Source organism: Eleutherodactylus coqui, chromosome 9, assembly GCF_035609145.1.
Source record: "Eleutherodactylus coqui strain aEleCoq1 chromosome 9, aEleCoq1.hap1, whole genome shotgun sequence".
Taxonomy (NCBI): Eukaryota; Metazoa; Chordata; class Amphibia; order Anura; family Eleutherodactylidae; genus Eleutherodactylus; species Eleutherodactylus coqui.
In genome coordinates, this window is record NC_089845.1 from 121,485,746 (window position 1) to 121,507,320 (window position 21,575).

Consider the following 21,575-nt stretch of genomic DNA (forward strand, 5'->3'; position numbering starts at 1 on the left):
ATATTCCAAAAGCGGACGGCTCATTTAGTCATCATTACCAGGCTCTCATAGATAAGCATTCAGGGAACATGCTCTTGGTTACTTTGCAATAGACATAAAAAAAACACCTTCTTACTCTGTTTTGTGTGTGTCAATTTTGTGAAAAAGTTCACTTAGTTCTTCTGCACTTAGGATTCCATCAGCAAAATAAGCTTTGAACTCTTCAAACGAAAGTTTTCCATCATCTGCAATAAGAGAAGAAAATTATATAATACGGGCAAAATGGGAACTAAAAAATGTAACAGTCTTAAACTTCAAAATATACAGTAGTGCATGCTGGGATGAAACGTAACGGATTATAGAATATTCCAAATGCAAGCTTGTTGAAGCACAATCTTAAAGGGGTTGTCCCGCAAAAGCAAGTGGGTCTATACACTTCTGTATGGCCATAATAATGCACTTTGTAATGTACATTGTGCATTAATTATGAGCCATACAGAAGTTATAAGAAATTTTTCACTTACCTGCTCCGTTGCTGGTGTCCTCGTTTCCATGGAGCCGTCTAATTTTCAGCGTCTAATCGCAAGATTAGACGCGCTTGTGCAGTCCGGGTCTTCTTCTTTTATGAATGGGGCTGCTCGTGCTGGAGAGCGGCTCCGTGTAGCTCCGCCCCGTCACGTGCCGATTCCAGCCAATCAGGAGGCTGGAATCGGCAATGGACCGCACAGAAGACCTGCGGTCCACCGAGGTAGAAGATCCCGGCAGCCATCTTCAGCAGGTAAGTAAGAAGTCACCGGAGCGCGGGGATTCAGGTAAGCGCTGTCCGGTGTTCTTGTTTAACCCCTGCATCGGGGTTGTCTCGCGCCGAACGGGGGGGGGTTGAAAAAAAAAAAAACCCGTTTCGGCGCGGGACAACCCCTTTAATATGACTTTAGGTCAGTGACACACCACCGTATTTCAGATGTGTGTCCATGGGTGTACACAGAAATCATAGGGCCCCACAACAGAACTCAGAATTGGAGCCTACCATAAAAAAATTACACTAGTCAGCATATATATAACACGATGGGTTTAGATACAGCGGCTCTGCTCTAGGATACCTCTAAATAAGGCAGTCTCCATATAACAGTCAGATACCAGTTCTACCCACTGATAGTAATTACAGTGCAGTTACCTCCAGTGATCACAGGTGGTGTCTTCTCTGATTGGTGAAGTCCATTTTCATTTTTGTTTTTTATCTGTTCCTAGATGACCATGCAGATTTCCTCCAGTTACAACTCATCTTTGCGCACTTTTACCATCCTGCCACTACCCCAACGAACTTCTCGGTAACCCACCCATAATACTAGTGGCCCCCATAGTACTAGTGTCCTGTCTCTGGCCCTCCATAATTCTATTGTCTCCTCTGTGCCTCTCCACAGCACTGCAGTCCCCCTCTGTGGCCCTCATAGCACTGGAGTCCCATCTGTGTCTCACATTGTGGCTGCTGTGCTGTCTCTCAGTCCGTGCGGGCTGCTCTTCCCTGTCCTTCCTGCTCTCACTATGAGCCCTTGATGGAAAGACTTTACACCAGTTGAGTTAAACCATGTTTTACTTCATAAACAAGGAATCATTTGGCAATAACATACAACATCCTTCCTCTTTTTTTTTCTTTCTTTTTACTTCTCCTTTTTTCTTCTTTTTCCATATTCTGTTTCCTTTTTTTCTATCTTTTTCCTTCTTTTTCTTAATTAACTTTGCCTTAAAACAGCTCCAAAGTACTTAGATACACTCATATAGTGTCCTAAGAGTTTTACACAGGGCCTTTATAGCTCTTAGACAGTGTTATACACCACTTTTAGAGGTATTGGGGAAGTTCCACTTCAGTTAAAACTAATTTGAAGTGAACCAAACTTTTTGTCAACATTGGTCGAACCAATTCCCCCACCCACCCTCTCCTTTTGTCTTTCTATTCCTTAGCTTACATCCCAATTTCCTTCTCTTTTTTCATGTGCTCTTTGGTATTTCCTGTAAGGAATTTAATGTTTATGTATTTTATTCCCTATTTAAATAAATTATGTATGTCGTATGAGAGTTTTTTTTTTGGTTGAACCAAACTTTTAAAACGTTACTCGTCACTACTCCCGGCCCTCATACAGATATATACAAGGCTTGGCCAACCCTGTACAGTACTACAAGTATTCTCAATGTGGAAAGAGTAATAAATCACTGGCAAACACCTTTGGCAGCACCTTATCTCCTGTGAGAACAAAGGATGCAACAAGGCTAATCCTTCTGTCCCCCAAAATCTGGCATCAGTGGAGAATTAGGGGACCCTCATATATATTAGTCAGCTGGCCTTGCTGAAAACAGCGTGTTGGGCCGACGTTCATCAAATGCATCTGACCACCTTAAGTGGTGGCTTTTTGCCTTCTAGAGAAAGAAAGGCTGGGGAATGTCAACTAATGGAAGTGTAACTAAGGTTGAAAGTATTGTAACAAATAGAAGTTCCTTATTCTATTCTCGGGAAAGCAGAAATCCTTGCAAAGAGATGTAACCGTTGGAGAGGGCTGCCGCTGGGTAAGCCATTGTGCACTTGCCTTTATTGTCAGTGTTCCATTTATAGCTTGGACTGCAGAGTCGGTGGACTCATTGATCAGTAATGGAAAGATGGTGTAAAAATGTCAGTTCATGCAGTGTTACATAACAATGTTGATTTATAATTGATGGTCTTCCCTTACAATGGATCAACAATACATGATCAGAGGCATTAAACTCCCAGGAACCCCATGATCAACAGTAGATAGCTCCATGGCCTCATTGCAGTATATAGCACAGCCAGGTACATACAGGTATGGTTGGGACACATACTTAGCCTATTGAAATGAACGGGCAAATAAATCTCAGGTACATTACCAGACATACCTGCACATGTATGTACATTGCTGTGCCGCATACAGCCGTGAATCAACCATGGCACGCCTGTTGCCCCTTTTTTCGGCTTATAAGTGGAATTGCCAGTAGTTGGACTCCCACTAGTCATACATTGATGACTTATTCTAAGATGGAACACAGCATTAAGTCAATCAGCAGCACAAACCTCATCCTGTACTCAGGGAGGCGAACCCAATGCACAGCCCAACAGGAACCTGAGGGGTGGATCCAAATCAATAGCAGCAATAATGTGATATGGGCAGCATAGATGGTGCAGAGAAAAATCCAAAGATCTACTTAATTTCTCCTTGACAGAAAAGAAGGCAACAATGTTTCGACTTTTCATAAGTCTTTGTCAAGCTGACCACATACACATACAGCATTCAATATATATCACAAATACAATCCCAATACCCAGTCAGACACAGAAAGCTAATAATTTCATATCCTCCTCCAGACAGGTGTCCCCTCTCTGGTATCAGTGCGTGGCATATGTAGGGCAGGGGCACTCATCTAGCTGCTTCCGTCAATGTAATCCTCCATACCGGCGTCCTCAGATGTTTATTGCTCATGTGTGGGATCCTGAAGACATCGTGGGTGTTACCATCCATAGAAGTAACCACTATGCTCCTCAGTTGCGATCTCTAAGAACAGACTGTGCATGCGCGAGATTCAGGAGACCTTGCATTATTTCTCTATATGCTGTGCAAATATCCAAGGAGTCGCTTTGATGAATACTATATTCATCCACAGCTTTAACCCTTTCCAATCCACTGTCTGACGTCTTCCTACATTCTGATTGAAGCTTGTACAGCTCCAATGTCAGAAGACGTCCGATAGGGTATTCTTACCCTCTATTGCCAGCTACTCTGCTGTCAGAGCATCTCTGGTGCACACACACTGGCTTTAGCCAGCAGATGGCACTGTTGTATAACAGCAAAAAGAGAAAGCCTTTTAGGAAACCCTGAATCCAAAATTGGATTAGAAAGGGTTAATATTCCCATTTTAAGAATTTAGTAAGGGCTTTTACCCACTAGCGTTTTTTTTAACACTATGATATCGCTGCAATTTTTTTCAATAGGACTTTTAATGTTAAAATCGCATCGGACAAAAATCGCAAGCTTGTGCGATGCGATTTTTGTGCGATGTGATTTTAACATTAGAAAGTCCCATTGACATATGCAGTAAAAAAAATGCAGCGACATCGCAGCGTTAAAAAAACGCTAGTGGGTAAAAGCCCTTACACACCATATTGGATGGCATAATAAACAAGAGAAATCCAGAGAGACTTTTTGTTTTAGTGTCCGAGGGATCCCCGATATCCATTATCATTATATAGTTATCCCAATAACTTTATAAGCCCTAGTTTCAAGGTAAACTATCACACATGTCATTAACAGTATTACACTAATACTCCATATATAAAAAGAGGGGATTCTTTATTGTTCACCAAATGGAGGGGGAATATCATGACAATATTTACAGAAATCCACCTATTCTAAAGGATGGTATGATATATTAAGGACTAGAAACACCCTATTTTTAAAAATACATATCATGTGTGCATATGACATACGCATTGAGTATAATGCTGTCGGTTCGGTTTCCTCTCAGCTGCCTGGTTTTTGACCGGAAGAAAAGACGCTGCATGCTTTTTTCTTCTGGGTTCTTCCTCCAGAAGACAGTGTCTTTTTTTTAAAGTGGTTAGTACTACTTTCAAAAAAGTAGTATAAACCACCCAAACCAAGAGAGCAGTATCCAGTTCTGAAGACATGGTTCTCACAGCAAAGTTAGCACCTCTCACTATGAGAGCACAAGAAAATGTCGCCTGACAAAGAGTATTTCCAGGGGGTTGGGCAACTTTCTAATGTCATTCCCTGCTTGCGTTAGTTGTTCCGTGTGTACAATACTCCGTGCATATGCTGCACATTCAAACAGAAAACTGCATCCATACGCAATTCGCTTCGGCAGTCATTCGCAGGTCATATGCTTCAGATATACAATCACAGAATCCGCCCTGGTCATATGAGTCTGGTCTAAAGGTGTGTTAATTTGATTTTTTTTTGTTTTGGGGTTTTGCTATGAAATTGTGGCAAAAAATGCCTGATGGAAACACTGTAAAAGGGGGAAGAAGGTGCAAATAAAATCAGCTAAAGATCCCTCATATAGTTTCCTCCTAAACATCATAGGTATATATCATCTGTGTTCCTCCTGGAACTCCGAATGAGGCGCAAACACATAAATCTTCACTCTATACAGCTATTTAATGATGTGGTTAATGCTGTCGTGTTCTTACCGTTCTTGTCTGCTCTTCTCAGTATCTGAAAGTAAAAGAAAAAAGAAATTACTCCCTTCCTGCAAGTGACGGGCTTATTCATGCCAATTAAATCTCATTTGACATCTCTTTAATGTGTCTGGTAGAAGCTTAGATAATACAGCAGCTTCTAAGTTACCTCATGAGTTACATGACTCACAGGCAGCAGAATATCACAAGATATATGGTTATATAGGTAGAAATATAGTCTCATATTTATCTATTTATCTATCTATCTATCATATCTATCTATCTATCTCATATCTATCTATCTCATATCTATCTATCTGTCTATCTATCTATCTATCTATCTATCTCATATCTATCTATCACACATCTATCTATCTATCTATCTATCTATCTATCTATCTATCTATCTATCTCATATCTATCTATCTATCTCATATCTATCTATCTCATATCTATCTATCACATATCTATCTGTCGCATATCTATCTATCTTCTATCTATCTATCTATCTATCTATCTATCTATCTATCTATCTATCTATCTCATCTATCTCATATCTATCTATCTATCTATCTATCTATCTCACATCTATCTATCTATCTATCTATCTATCTATCTATCTCATATCTAATTATCTATCTATCGCATATCTATCTATCTATCTCATATCTCTCTATCTATCTCATATCTATCTATCTATCTATCTATCTATCTATCTATCTCTCTATCTATCTATCTCACATCTATCTATCTATCTATCTATCTATCTCATATCTAATTATCTATCTATCGCATATCTATCTATCTATCTCATATCTCTCTATCTATCTCATATCTATCTATCTATCTATCTATCTATCTATCTATCTATCTATCTATCTCCTATCTATCTATCTATCTATCTATCTATCTATCTCATATCTATCTATCTATCTATCTCATATCTCTCTATCTATTTCATATCTATCTATCTATCTATCTATCTATCTATCTATCTATCTCCTATCTATCTATCTATCTATCTATCTATCTATCTATCTATCTCATATCTATCTATCTATCTATCTATCTATCTCATATCTATCTATCCATTTATCTATCTATCTATCTATCTATCTATCTCATATCTATCTATCTCATATCTATCTATCTATCTATTTATCTATCTATCCCATATCTGTCTATCTATCTATCTATCTATCTATCTATCTATCTATCTATCTATCTATCTATCTATCTATCTATCTCCTATCTATCTATCTATCTAGCTAGCTATTGCATATCTATCTATCTCATATCTATCTATCTATCTATCTATCTATCTATCTATCTATCTATCTATCTATCTATTTATCTATCTCATATCTAGTAAAGTGCAAGCGATATAAGAAAAAAACCCGCGCTCAGGAATCCATAAATGTAATCTTCAATCTATACAATTTATATCGGCAAGAAAGAGTGAAAATACCTTTCTTACATAAAAAAACAGGAATCTACAGATATAATAAGACCAAATGTAAATGTTTTCCCACATCCGACAAGGAAAAGAATTTATTGAAATGGGACCCGAAGAGGATGTGATTGCGCTCTGAATGGAGCTCGATCCCATCTAATGGCGAGGGGATCCACGCTCCTTACTGTACTTTTCTGCACTACCAGTTCTGCTCACATCGGCACGGAACACACCCGCATCGTGTTTGAATAGGCGGGCATTCTAATGAGTAGGTGGCCCAGCATAATTAGTCACTGATGTTATCAATAATGCTGTGAATAGCACTGTTTCATTTTATTTCTTATAGAGTCTCGAGTGCGCAAATACGGGCAAAAATAGAGCATATTGCGTATGAAAGTCCGGCAATGTGAGTGAACCTACTGAAACCTAGGGGTTTCAATGGTTACGGTACCTGTGACCGATATTCTTACGCAAAAATGTGCATTAAAGAGCCCTTAATATCAGATTGGTACTGCATGTTAGGTCCGGCTCACACGGGTGGATTCCAATAGCAAAATCTGCAATTGGTGGACCCCCAGCAAAACGCAGACATAGAAAGGCATGTACTTTACCGTTTTAATTCACACTCATGGATAGGAATTGCGTATTCCGCGAGAGGAAGAAAAATCGCAGCATACTCTATTTGCCTTGGTCTCTGCATGGACAGCCTCCATTGAAGTAGATGAAAGTCGTCTGACCTGCAGCCCATATGCAATTAACATTGTGTATGGACTGCGGGTACCCGTGTGTCATCACTTAGCGACAGCGTGGGAAATACAAACATTGAAAAAAAAACTGTACTGTGCGTGACCGATGGTGAGCCGCCACGCTCAATACGGAAATAGCAGGTACGCAGGGTCACCGACTGGGCTCATGTTCGGAAGCCACTGTTGGCCTCCTGCATGTGGAATCCGGTTTGTCTGTGTGAGCCAGCCTTACGGGGAAAAATACGCTCGTGTGAGAGAGCTTGTAGGGCTTAAACAGATGAGCGTGATAATGTGGAGATTTCATATGTTGTTTTTGCAGGCGCAAAAAATAGGACCTGCCCTGTCTTTTACGTGTTTGCGCATCTAAGAGCTGGATTGAAGTCTATGGGAGGTGTGCAAACACGCATTTCTGCTCATGTGGGTATGCGCTAAACACAGCACATACCCACTATTACCAGCAACATGTTAGGCTAATTAGCCTTTTACATCAAGGTGGGGTGAGTCCCACGCCCGTGTAAACAAGTGGTGTCTGCGTAAATACGCTTTATATTTGTGCAGGCACAAGCGCTACATATACTCGTTCACTGCACAAAAAAATTGTGTAAGAGTGAGCATATTGTGTAACACGCTTGTCTGTCCAATCCGTTATTATGTCAAACTGTGAAAGCCGGCACATTGCAGCTAAACAGTTACATAGGTGCACAAAACCCAACATGCACCGAACAAGGTCAAAGACAAAGCAAGATGTGCATATATGGCAAATAAGTAAGTACATAAGGCGAGCCATCACACCAAGGAGCAAAGTAGAAGGGAGGAGGTCAGAAAACCCCATGCATATCGCTAGTGGCATCCTAGCTTCAGTTTATGTGCTTCCATCTGTATATAAGATTATGGACCTGTGGGAACTTCTGTTTTAGAAATCCCATCAAGCATGCATATATATTCGGTGGTGTTATCTCCACCTTTGTACTTTGGGATGATTGCTTCTGTGCACCAGCACTTATACATTCACTTATTCATCGTGTTATTGGCGGCACCTACTCACAACCTGATGATTGGGCAAACAAATCCTCTGATCATCTGACCATGTAAAAAGCCCTTTATGGTGCCCATTTCTCCCACCTTCCCCTAATTGGCATTGCGATTCTCTGCAGTGAACCTATGTTGTGGCGCCAGCCGCGATTATGCAGTGGGTCTAGGGTGACATCATAGCATTATCCCCAGCCCATGTGAGCGCAGCATTGGTGCATGTGTTTTGTCATTTCTGCGTTGGGTGCCAACATGAAAATTCAGCATTCTGCAGGGGGTTGGACCCGATGACCCCGGAGATCTCTTTCAACTTTTTGATTCTATGAAAACATCTCACCATTGTATATGGACTGATTAGTCGACAGGTAAGGGGTTTCTCCAGCCGACCAATCAAGCAGTGTAATAGTATATTTATTTTGGCCCCTCTTCTTAGAGGGCGCCGGTTATTCATCTTCATGGTAGAGCTCTGGTTCTGGCATCGGCACGCTTTCAGATAAGTCCGCTGTGCTTTTACTTACTGGTTTAGTGACATCTGCTTCCTAGTGCTGCTTTGTCAATGGTTACTTACATCAGTCTATTGTCACCTCACCTATCATCACCTAGGGATAGTCTAGATAGCCCCCAGGTTCTGGATGTGGGCTGCCCTCGTCAGGCTGCTTGACCCACTTTAGGCAGGTTCCGTCACACCAGTTTGGTTAGTGTTAGCGATCCTCTTTCCATTTTTGTTACTGTTATTAACCTGTTTTATATCTCTGAGTTCTTGTTAAAATATATGTTTAACCTAAACACAGGGGACTGTAGTAAACGTCCGAGCCGGATGTAAAAGTGGCGTCTACGAGGAGCGCTATATTTGCATCCTGCATGGACGTAACAACCTATCTGCACACCCAGCATTCTACTGGACAGTGGAAGCTACATATGGACATCCCTTTACAAGAGGCAATATGGCGTCCTGTTTCCACGGCACTGATACAGTATAAGTTAGTTATGTGAGCAGGCTTATAAATACATGTATATTAGAAACCTGCATTGTTTTGTATTCTATAAATTAATTAAAACATGACAAGAGTGCAACTTTAATCATTGTATAATCAAATGTTATGTAACTTTCTACTTTGTGCTTCAGCCGTCACTATTTCCAAGAGTTGTGGTGAGTTTGCTGTCAATTAATCATATTATTTTACTTTCGGAGACTTAAAAAATTATTCCCATCTAAGGCATTTGTAGCATTTCTACAATACATGCTGTAAAAGACCTGATAGTTGCAGATCACAACTCTGGGATTCCCACCTATCAGGAGAATGGGGGCCCAATTACCGTCAATTGTCAATTTCCAGCTGCTTGTGTGCAGCCCCTTCCATTGAAGACTATAGGTGTTACAGTGTAGCCTGCTGTGAAAATACCATAAATGCCCAGGATTGGATTATCCCTGTATATAGCTAATTATTCTCCCAGATGAGAGTTTGCTACAATTGTATCCAGTCTAGCTAGTTCCCTATGATATTAGGCATAGTCCTGTTTTATAAAGTGATAGCATATTACTAGGATATATCATCAGTGGGAGTCCGATCCCCTGGACCCCACCAATCCTGAGAATGGGAGGAAAGCAGGGCGGCTGGTACATCTGAGCTGGACACAAAACATCTTGTCTTCATCAGATAAATAAAAAAATAATAAATCTTGGTATTTGTATAGCGCCAACTTATTCCGCAGAGCTTTCAGGTAATTATTACTTATTACCCCCCACCAAGCTGGGTTCTCATTTTACCAACCCCTGAAGGATGGAAGGCTGAGTAAATCTTGAGCCGGCTACCTGACGCATGCAGGGATTGAACTTGCAACCTTCAGGTCGTGTATATATATATATATATATATATATATACTAATGTGAGCGCAAAATATTTGTAACAAAACTAAAAAGTGGGGGGGGGGGGGGATCTGACCCTACCTAAAAGCAGAGCACTCACCCAGATGACCTCTGGGTCAAAACGTCGCAGCTTATTTTTTGCTGAGGAATAAAAGGATAGGTTGAATTCTTAAGAAGCCTCTGAATGCTGGTCTACCCACTGGATTGTCTGAAGTCACGATAAGGGGGTCTTTAGTCCAGACCCATTTAGGACCGTGCACCTATACCTTTGTTTGTTCTCATCTTGGAATATTGGTTGTGCTGCTATCCATACATTTACTATTGGGATCACAGGAATACGCCTTTCTCTACTGGATTTTCTGCTTCTTTGGATATGAGGGGTGCCAGGAGTCCAGGCACCCCCTAACAAGTAAGACCCCCACATGTATTGACATAGTTTGACGGAGCGCAAAAATGTTTTTTTTCCTTTTTATCCTGATTGCATCACCCAGATGAGGGTGATGCCAAGGAACCTCAGGTGACCCTGACACTCCCTACTTGGAAACAGGGATGCTTGCTATAATAAATAACAATACATGCAGTATAACCTGCATCCTCAATGAGGAGGAGTTGGAATAAATGTGTACTGACACGTGCTGATTGGCCGGCTGGGACACACACCTCCTAGCCAACCAATCCATCCACACACCAGCAGAGAACTGCTCATGTTGGCATCTAATGTTGAGTCTGCCCCGGTGTGGGGATCACGCCGGTCAGAGAAAAGAATGTGGTACATTTCAGCCTTAGCCTGGGTTCACACAGTGCGGATTTGCCGCGGATTGCCGTTGCATATCCGCACTGCGGCAAAACCGCTGCGTTTGCAGAGCAATGCAGCACAAATGAGATTTGCCAAAAAGCTGTTCTCACCGTGCTGATTTTTTCCGCACAGCCGCAGTGCGGAAATGCAACTGCGGCACGGTTTTCAAAGATGCAGCATGTTAATTCTACCGTCTTTTCCGCAGCGCTTTTTTGTCCATAGACCTCTATGGACGCAGCCAAATCCGCACCAACTATGCGGCAAAAAGTAAAAAAATGCTGCGTAAAAAAACGCTTGCGGATTTTTCCACACGAAAATCCGCAGAAAAATCTGCAAGCCCAAATTAACCTTTGAAGTGGTTTTGCCGCAGAAGCAGTTCTTCTGCGGCAAAACCGCAACGGAAAAACCGCTGCAAATCTGCCCTGTGTGAACCCAGCCTTAGGGTATACACTATTCACATGTGACAGGTTTGTTGTAAAATTTCTATAACTGCTCATCTCATCCGGATAAGGTTTGCAGAAATCCAGGCACAGAAACAACCGCAATCGGATATACAGAACTGATTTTCAGTTGCTGAAATTTCTGCAAAAAACCTGCCCATGTGAATATACTCTAAGGCTGGGTTCACACAGGGGCGGATTTCCCGCGCGGCATTCGGCAGCGGCAAATCCGCCCGCGGCCGCTAATCTCAGGATTAGCCAGCCATGTGGACGAGATTTCTCAGAAATCCTTTTTTTGTTTATTTTCAAAGACGCCGCAGCTTGGACCGCGGCGGTTCTCCCGGCGGAAATCTCACGGTTTTTGCTGCGGCCAAACCGCGAGATTTCCGATGGGAATCCGCCCTGTGTGAACCCAGCCTAATACTTCCCATGTCTCTCCTGACTGTAGCCCCTTCATTACTATTAATGGGTTAATTGTCAAAGATACAGCGTAAATCTGTCTTTTCCTAGTTCATTTCACAATTATTCATTTTGATTAGTTCCATAGCAATAAGCAGGAAATATTCCTCTCTGGGATACTTTATATATAGCAAGAAGAGCATTACATCACGATTGTAAACCAGAATGTCCAGGACAGAGAACCGTCAGCACAGAACAAACAGCACCGAGTAAATATGTACAAGGGGATTCAAGAATGGTGCTAAAGTAACGCTGATGTATTCATCCATGAAGTGACATCCAACAGCCGGAAGGACAGGAAAAGATAGAAGAACTCTTCACGTTTTTAATGCATCTTACAGATGTTTGATGTGGGGCCGTTGGGGACATGACAGATGTCGGTAGTCCAGTTCTGGCCACAAGCGCCCCGGCATATCCTCTGTTACCTATGCCACTGCAGCGGAGATGCATTGTTTTAGGTTCTCTACTATCAGCAATGGCGCCCACATCGAGCATCCAAGGTGCAATAAAAACTTGAAGAGTTGTATCTTTGCGTGTCATTCTGGCTACTGTATATCAATGAATGAGCTTCACTTCTGAACCATTCTTTATGAATCACCCTGTGCTATAACTGATAAGTAAAAGAGAAATGACAATGGAGGCCAACAGTAAAGTTGGATTCACATGGGCAAGACAATTGCACGGTTTACGGCGGATGCGATAGTCATTAAAAAACAGATATGTGAAACCAATGATTTACATTGCTTTCCTTCCCATCTGCGATGGTTTCACTGATGCGATCTTGGAAAAAAAATATATTTTTGCTCTATCTTTCTGCGATGTGCATTTTTAAAATCTCCCATGTTTCCCCGTGGAACCTCCTTTTTATCGCATCGCAATGCAACAAACGTGCTTTGCGATTCTATTTTAACATGAGAAAGTCCTATTGAGTATTGCGATGAAAAATGGCGATAGGATGCAAGATTATTTTAAAAAATAAGCATCGCTCACGCTCAAATATCTCAGGGAACAAAGGCACGTTTTTTGCGACCTGCACAGGATGTTAGATTCTCCATATCCTGGAAGTGACGCTACTAGAGATGAGCGAGTGTGCTCGTTTAAGCCTGCTACTAGAGCGAGTAGCAGTCTTTTCGAGTAACTGTGTACTCGCCGGAGCAGCATGCGGTGGGGTTGGCGGGGGGGGGGGGGGGAGCAGGGGGAGAGTGAGAGAGATCTCTCTCTCCTTCCCGCTGCCCCCCGCCCTCCCCCCCCCCCGCATGTTGCTCCAGCGAGTACACAGTTACTCGAAAAGACTGCTATTCGCTCAAGTAGCGGGCTTAAACGAGCACGCTCGCTCATCTCTAGACGCTACTCATAAATACTTTTCCAATAGCCTTTGTTGTGTTAAGTGGCAATTTAAAATTTGCTGAAACTGTGTGTTTAAGGCCACTCTCACACATGGCCCCGGCAAAGCACCACAATTTTATTTTTGTCTTTGGTGACAGCATTCCTGGTTTTAATAAATGTATAGATGAGAAGCAGCATACCAAAAACGAAAGGTTTTCATCGCATCATCTTCCAAAGGTAATAAATACTCCTCTTTATTGGAACAACCAGGGTAAAAAGGCAGAGCAGTGCTACATTTCGGCTGATACGTCAGCCTTTCTCAAGCTGCATTCCTGGTTTCGACAGCGGCTGATGGGGTGCGCTAAGTGCAAAATATAGAACAGACAGCACTTTAAAAAATCGCCGCGTTTGAGCACATGTCTGCGAGCTCTATTTAAATCAATGGGAGCGTTATACCGCGATTACCGCGGGATTTAAAACGCCACGGTAATCGCAGTTTAATACTGACAGTCATCTACATCAATAGTGGAGTCTGTATGACGTGTGTTAGTGCTGATGATGGATCTAGGCTCGCTTCACATCACATTCACAAAGCCCATTGGAAATAGTAGCACATGCAGAATGTATGTCTACAACATATATATAAGGGCTTAAACAGATTGGAGTGAAAATCACGACCACATAACAGGTTGAAATTAAACCACTGATTTCAATCGTTTTGTTTTCACTATCGGAAAAGTAGCATGGAGTTTGAATATGCAAAAAACGGTTCATGTGCGAATACGCTCCATAGCAGCGAGTGTATTAGCACATGCACCCATGTGTTTTTGTCCTGTGTGCCCCTGGAGTTCCAAGTTAAATAAACGCATACCCTGCAATATACTTGGGGCTTATTCACATGAACGCATTTGTGCTGCATATTACACATGCAAAATTTGCACGTGCAACACGCAGGGAATATAACCCACTGATTTCAATGGGTTCAGTTACATGTGCATTCTGTGTGCACGCATTTCGGTGGCGGAAGAGAATCCCACACCATGACCTAGTTTAGTGCATATTACATATTAAACTTAATTGACCTTTGAAATCAAAGTGAGCATGCTTGCATGGTCACTCGCGCTCGTAATTACGCAGGGCGTGCGCATACAAAGATTAAAGTAAAATACGCACAGATGTGCGCACAAACGCAACAAGCATCGTGCGAATACGCAGCATAAATACACCCACGTTAAGCTGGTCTTACATGTTACCCCTATCAACGGGTATGGGGATAACTTTCTGATTGGTGGGTATCTCACTGCTGAGAATGGGACTGCAGGAGTTTCTTTCCCCCCCCCCCCCAGCCCCCCACCCGCAGTGAAGTCATTGTGAAAGGAGCGCTGGCCAAGCATGTGTGCTTAGCGCTGCATCAGTTTCAAAGGGGTTGATGGTAATACCCTAGTGCTCGCTGCTCCACTATCTCTGCTGGCCCATTGATAGTACACGGAGCGCTAGTGCACTTGCGCAACCAGCCGTCCCATTCAGTCTCTTCCTCACTGTGAGTGTGCAATAATATTACAGTGGAGAGGATAGGGGACATGAGACCCTCAATCACAAGATCAACAAGTTATTCCTTATCTTGTGGATAGGGGAAAACTTGTAATTGTGATACAATCCCTTTAAGTATAGAGTTGGACTGAAAGGCATAGTTCACTACACATTTCCATAGAGTTGAGGTAACTGTATATAGATCTATGCTGGCCAAGTGTATTTCAAAGGACACTCTTCTGGCATATGTTCAGTCATTAAAATGTATTGTCAGGATTCATATTGAGTATATACATGACAATGACAACATTGGACCCAGACTTGGTGTAAATTGAGCGTTAAGATGTTTATAGCTGCATTCTTAATTCGTTATACTGTATACTGGATGCTTTACCATGCTCCCAATTTAAAGGGTTGTTGTTGGTATTTGTGGCAAAAGTTTCTATAAATGTTTATCTATCTATCATCTATATATCTATCTATCTATCTATCTATCTATCTATCTATCTATCTATCTATCTATCTATCTATCTATCTATCTATCTATCAACTTATCTACCTACCTACCTACTATCTATATAAGCAGTGAAACCTTTTAGAAATGATCACTTAAAATTGCATTGATACCAAAGCCCAATACACATAGATTTTCAATTACCAAATACCCTATCACCATTTTCAGTAGCAAACCTATAATTAACCCTGCCATGACTATATTCCTAATATAGAAGTAATGGCTACAGATGTTGAACACTGGGATTTTGCAGCCTGACTTCCCTGTAGTATTTAATAGAATAGGACGGAGATGGAATAAAATCCCAAACATAGCCATATCATTTTAAATGTATCTCTGAGTTTTATAATATCTGTCATTGGTATTTATATAAAATGTTCGGTGATAGTTTCTGCAAAATTTTTTAGCATCTGTATTTCTCAAAAGCACAACATAATATATAACAGAACAGTCATGAAAAATATATTTCTTCCATCTAGTTATTTGACCTGGAGGCAGTAACGTGATAAGCAACTTGTTAGATTACAGACAACTCCTATCTGCGTGCCTATCTATCTATCTATCTATCTATCTATCCCATATCTATCTATCTCATATCTATCTATCTATCTATCTATCTATCTATCTATCTATCTATCTATCTATCTATCTATCTATCTATCTATCCATCCTGATCAATTAGTCCTTCCTATTAGTAAGTGAGGACTTCTCTCCATGAGAGGTTGGAATGACACCTTACGGTAACTCCTGTAGATAAAAGTTGTATTATTCCCAAGAAATGGACAATTCCTTGCATTCTGGTATCTTTTAGATAAATGAGGATTCAAACGCAGAAGTCCATTCATACTTACATCGAGGAAGATGGACATGCCTTTAGTCATATGCAGGGATGAGCTGATCTCTTCTGAAGAGTCAGTCCTGGAAGGAGAAGACATCTCCAGAGCATCCATTCTGGAATCCGTGCAGACTCGCCCCGCTCAGGTCCTGGATGGCAGGTGAACTACTTGTCTACGGAGGTGTGTGAGGCAGAGATGCGCTCAGCTCCTATCTGTTGTGTGCTGATCCTCCCCCCAAGTGTGCTGATCCCCCTGTACAGCCCCCTACTCTACTCTTCCCACTGCTACTACTCTAGTCCCCAATTACCAGACAGCATTAGGCTATTCTGCTTGTATCCAGTATGGAAAATAAAGAAAGCGTAAAATTGTAACAATTGTTTCATTTATTTGGAAAAGCAAACAAACAAATCCAGAGAGTTAAAAGATGATGTATAGAGTGTGTGCGCCACCTAGTGGTCAGAAAGTGGTGATTTCTAATAGCTGTTTCTGAAATACAGAATTCTTGCAGAATGTGAATCAGTGTTAGTCCATGTTGTGGGAATGTCTATACCAATATGTATAATGAATGTAAGTCTTGCCATAAAATTGATAGCAAACGTATAGTGCAGAAGTTGATCCATAATAAGTATTAGAGTACATAAAAGTATAGAGGCCTGTTATTAAAGTGCAGGATTTAGGCATCTAGGACAGAGGGGTCTGGTGTCTGTTTTCCTCTCCCCTCTCTTTTGATGAACCTTAAAGGAAAGCTAGCATTGTTATGGTTACGTTATGGTGCTTACAAATTAGGTGATGTGGAGTCCGGGTACCCTTTTTTCCTACTCACTTGGTCCCCCATTTCTGGAGTGTCTCCTGGGGAAGTCACTATGCACACAGCCACTATTTTTAGAAGGTTTTGCATGTATGTGCATTCCCATTCATCTCTATGAGACTCTGCGGCCATTGCTGCATTCAATCTGATGTGACTGCAGGTGGGAGACGCATCCCCACAGTGAAAGAAGAGGGCCATGTGGGACCCCAGTTCTCCAGATTGGTGGTGGTCTCAGTGTTGAGACCTCCACCGATCAGGCTTTTATCACCTATCCTAAAAGTCTCTATTGGCACAACCCCTTTAATCTAACTAGATTCCGAATTTAAAGCGGTATTCTAGACAGAAAAAAACTTTTTGCTATGAGATGTGTATATTTACGCCAAACAACTTCCTAAAATAGTCACTGAATTAAGGATTTTTTGTAAGACCTTTATCTCACTCACCCCTAGCCAAAAGTCCCGCAGTTTCTAATTTTCCAGTGTGTCATTGCAGTACTCCATCCTCCCTTTTGGGATGCTACTTCATATTTCACTGTCACGTTTGTATTAATGCGCTCCAGATCTGCGGTCGTCTGTTTGAGAACCACAATGACCAAGTGTTATGTTCTGGGGAAATTATGACAAGACCAAACTCAGTGCAAGAAACAAACGTCTTCAGACTTAAAGGGAAAAGAGCAAGCAGGTTATCATAAGAGAAGCCTGAAGAGGTCACGGACAAAGCTGGTCCATTTCAGGGGAAAGTTGGTGTAACCCCCAGGGATTGGTTGGCGTCAGCACCTGGCTAACCCGGACAGGTGCTGGGGCCCACTGACCCTGGGGGGGGGGGACACTCAAGGGTGGGATTGATCCTGTCTTCATTCTTTTAAATTAATTGTAGCCACGTCTTTAAGACACAGATACAATTGACTATGCAAGCAGCACTACAATAAACCAAGCACTTCCTGTTCCGCTTCTTGGTGTCTTCTTTGTCACACAAGGTATGAAGATTTCATCATGCAGCCTATGGCATTCCACATGATCTTGGAATAAAGAGGCCAAGGCAGAGGATGGGGGATGCCGTAGGATGGTGATGGAGGTGAGTGGGCTTATAAATAACTTGGGGGGTACAACGAGGCCTTATTAATGACTTGGAGGGTACAATGAGGCATTATTAATGACACAGATTGCAAAGTAGGGTCTATAAATAACTAAGGTGGCCCACTAAGACTTTGCTGCCCAAAGGTCCATGTAAACCTACAGCTGGCTCTGACCAAGGGTCTGGTTCACTCCTTCCTTGTGCATTTATGCTGTTAAGAGTCCAGTACAAGTCTATCCATTTTTTAAAAATGTTTTTATTGGGTAGAGGGTTATGGGGGGTGGGGGACAGGAGGAAGATTGGGGAGTGGAGCTGTGCACTGCAATAAAATGGATTAACATTTGTTCAATGTTGTTTCTCTGTGATTTTCTGATGAGGGAGGGGGGAGAGGGTTATGGAGGTGACAGAAGGGTGGAGGAAGGGAAGACGGGACTGGGGAAGAAAAAGATTTATTGGGTGGGAAATGGAGGGGGGTTATGGGTGTGGGGTGCGGGAGGGGAGGGGCTATGGGGAAGGCAGGATGTTTCAGTCATCGTCATCTGATGTCTTTCGGGCGCAGCAGGAAAAAAGTCGCCTGAAGGCTTTAAATAAAGAAAATAAGTGTGAGACTTTCATAAGAGAAGACGAGTCTTGTGAGAACAGTAGTGACTGGGGAATCAGCTTTAATATTGGAGGATGGAGAATGGGGGGGGGAGGGGTGGTCCAGTGGGTGTAGAAAACGGACGTTCAGGGTCAGAGAAGTGGTGACCAATGCAAGGCTTCAACTCCAAATAATACAATAAACCAATGTGAGGGTTCAGGGAGGTCTTGCCCTCCATTATACTTCTCTACAAGGACCAGATGTACGTATTGTCTCAGCAGGTTGTGGTTTTATCTACTGAACATGAATCTGGTCATTATATGTCCATATACTGCACAACATGTAACTCCCGGTATACATTAGTATACACTGAGCACAATGCAGGTGGCCAATGGTGACTTAGGTGGTAGAGAAGTGCGGCTATTGATGGCATTGAGGGGCCCCCTGTATTGGCTGGATAGGAGAGAGATGTCAGGGGGACACAAGCTGTGTGTTCTGGGCATTGCTCTCTGTACAGATGATGGGTAACAGTGGTTAATGGCTGGTAATCTTTGGATCACCATCACCTCTAATCTGTACATAGGGGAATGTAGGGGAGGAAATAAGGCTTTGCTGACATCAGTGCCATAGGTTCTGTCTGGAGCCCCCGATGCATATCATGCGTGAAATGTTGGACAAAAAAAGTCCTGCATGTCAGATAACAGAAACCGAACAGACTCAATATAGTCAATGGGGTCTGTTTAGTGCCATACAGTTCTGTTATAAGATGGAACCTTTTGGCTACGAGATTCTGTCTTCCTGCCCCCATAATACAGAAGGAAAACAGAATCTACAACACAAATGTGAACATGGAGTTCTTCCATGAACCCTCAGAAAAATACTGTAAGACATAATGAATGAATGAATCTTGTATTCACCTGCTAAATCTTTTCCACCTTCCAGGTTTTTTTGCTGCAGAGAAAAAATATACACGATGAGAAACCAAATGTCCAAAACTAAAACTAAATCATTATATTCTGTAGCGTCTATGATGTACCATGAAGTACTTTGTTTGCTTCTGCTCAGCACTTCTATGGGAAGCGTTGTGCAGGGAGCTTTCACACAGCAGGACAAGCCAGCAAGTGCTAACGAGGTCGTTTAGGCTGACAGAAAAGTCAGCTTAAATGACCGCTAACGACAAGTGAGTGATACTTTTGCTTTCACATGTAACGATTATTGCTCACTTTGGCCGTTTGAATGAATTTAGAGCGATAATCGTTGCGTGTAAGAAAGCCTTTATACAATAAGCCCATTGTAACTGAGTCTATACTTACACACTGATGTTATCTGATGTATTAATATATGTGTCCGTCATATCTCCAATATCACCATTAACTCTGTCTTGCTGCTTGACATCTTCTTGACTGAACAACCCTTTAAGGACTGGGCTATTGTGGGCTCTAGAAACACAGCAGTTTTTGATATTTTTAATTTCCACCTTCTATTAGCTATTAATTTTGGCACCAGTGGATCTGTATGAGGGCTTATTTTTTGTGGGATAACTTAAGTTTTGCTAAATTGCACCATTTTGGGGTACATGGGGTTTAGTGATGAACTATCATTCCCTTTTTAGGGCTTATTCTGACATGCTTATATCGTCCGGGCGTGAAAACAATATACGCTGTCCCTCTCTGTAGAGGAGGAGGCAAGCCAGGCCTTGAGCAGTGCACTGAGCTCCCGCCCCCTCTCCACCCTTTCTATGCCCCTCACCACTATTTGCAATGGGAGGGGGTGGGGCGGAATGGAACTTAGCCCCACCCCCGTCCTCCCATTGTAAACAGTGGCGAGGGGCGGAGAGGGGGCGATAGCTCAGTGCACTGCTCCCGGCCTGGCCTGCCTCCTCTTCCTGCAGAGAGGAACAGCATATATATCGGCCAGGCGTGAAAACACAGCCGATATACGTATGTCGGAATAAGGCCTTAGATGGAGAATGAATTTTTAAAAAGTGACAATTCCAATAACAGGTATATTAGAGAAGATTATCTGTAACACTAAGAATACAATCCTGCTTGTTTTACAGATTAAGGGCTTTTACCCATTAACGTTTTAATGCTTTTTTATCGCTGCGATATTGCTGTTTTTTTTTTACTGCACATGTCAATGGGACTTTCTAATGTTGAAATTGCATTGCACAAAAATCGCAAGTTTGCACTTCTGTGATTTTTGTGCAATGCGATTTTAACAATATAAAGTCCCATTGACATTTGCAGTAAATAAAACGCAGCAATATCACAGCATTAAAAAAACGGTAGTGGGTAAAAGCCCTAACAGTGTTGAGTATAGGATAGGAGAAAATCGATACAGTCCTCCATATGTTTTTGGCCTGGAAGAAAAATACAAAGCCAGTTATAATGGAAGAGACGGACACCTACCAAATATATCCTTTATACACTGTGCTGGTCCTAGATAACCAGGGGGCAGAAGTTCTTGGGTCTATAAGTATTCCCATAGATTATAGGGGATGATTGTCCTTCATATAGACATATTAGAGCTCCCCCCAGGAATATTCCTAATATTACTTCTTAGAGAAGACCCCCAGATGTAACACAAAAGGACAGGGTCATTATGCTAGAGGATACTTACCTATCAAAGACTACGGTGTTGTCATATGACTTTTTTAAACTGTGGAAGATAAAAAAGAGAATAAATTTTAATATGACATTTACGGGTTATAAAATGGTCAGAAAAAGAACATTTCTATACAAAAATCTAGAACAGACAAAACTCGGAATTTTCTGCAGCAATCAATCAGATTGCAGGAGAGATTTTCTGGTGATTGTATGAAGGGTTACTTTGTATTATTTGCCTGTCTTGGCCGGACGCTACTATCGGCTTCTTTCCACTTACAAGAGAACAATGCGGATGAGTAACCTGATAATAGGGGCTGCTGGGGGGGTCAGTG

At 41.9% G+C, this 21,575-nt stretch overlaps 1 protein-coding gene across 1 annotated transcript in view; it reads right to left on the reverse strand.

The window, feature by feature from the left end:
• NECAB1 (N-terminal EF-hand calcium binding protein 1) overlaps positions 1–16,286 on the reverse strand; it is a 138,463-nt gene extending 122,177 nt beyond the window's left edge. The window contains exons 1-3 of the mRNA XM_066578430.1: positions 16,188–16,286; positions 5,189–5,213; positions 116–224 (exon numbers count right to left, since the gene is read on the reverse strand). Of these exons, the coding sequence (XP_066434527.1) occupies positions 116–224; positions 5,189–5,213; positions 16,188–16,286 (233 nt within the window). The remainder of the gene's footprint in view (positions 1–115; positions 225–5,188; positions 5,214–16,187) is intronic.
• Between the last annotated feature and the right edge of the window lie 5,289 nt (positions 16,287–21,575).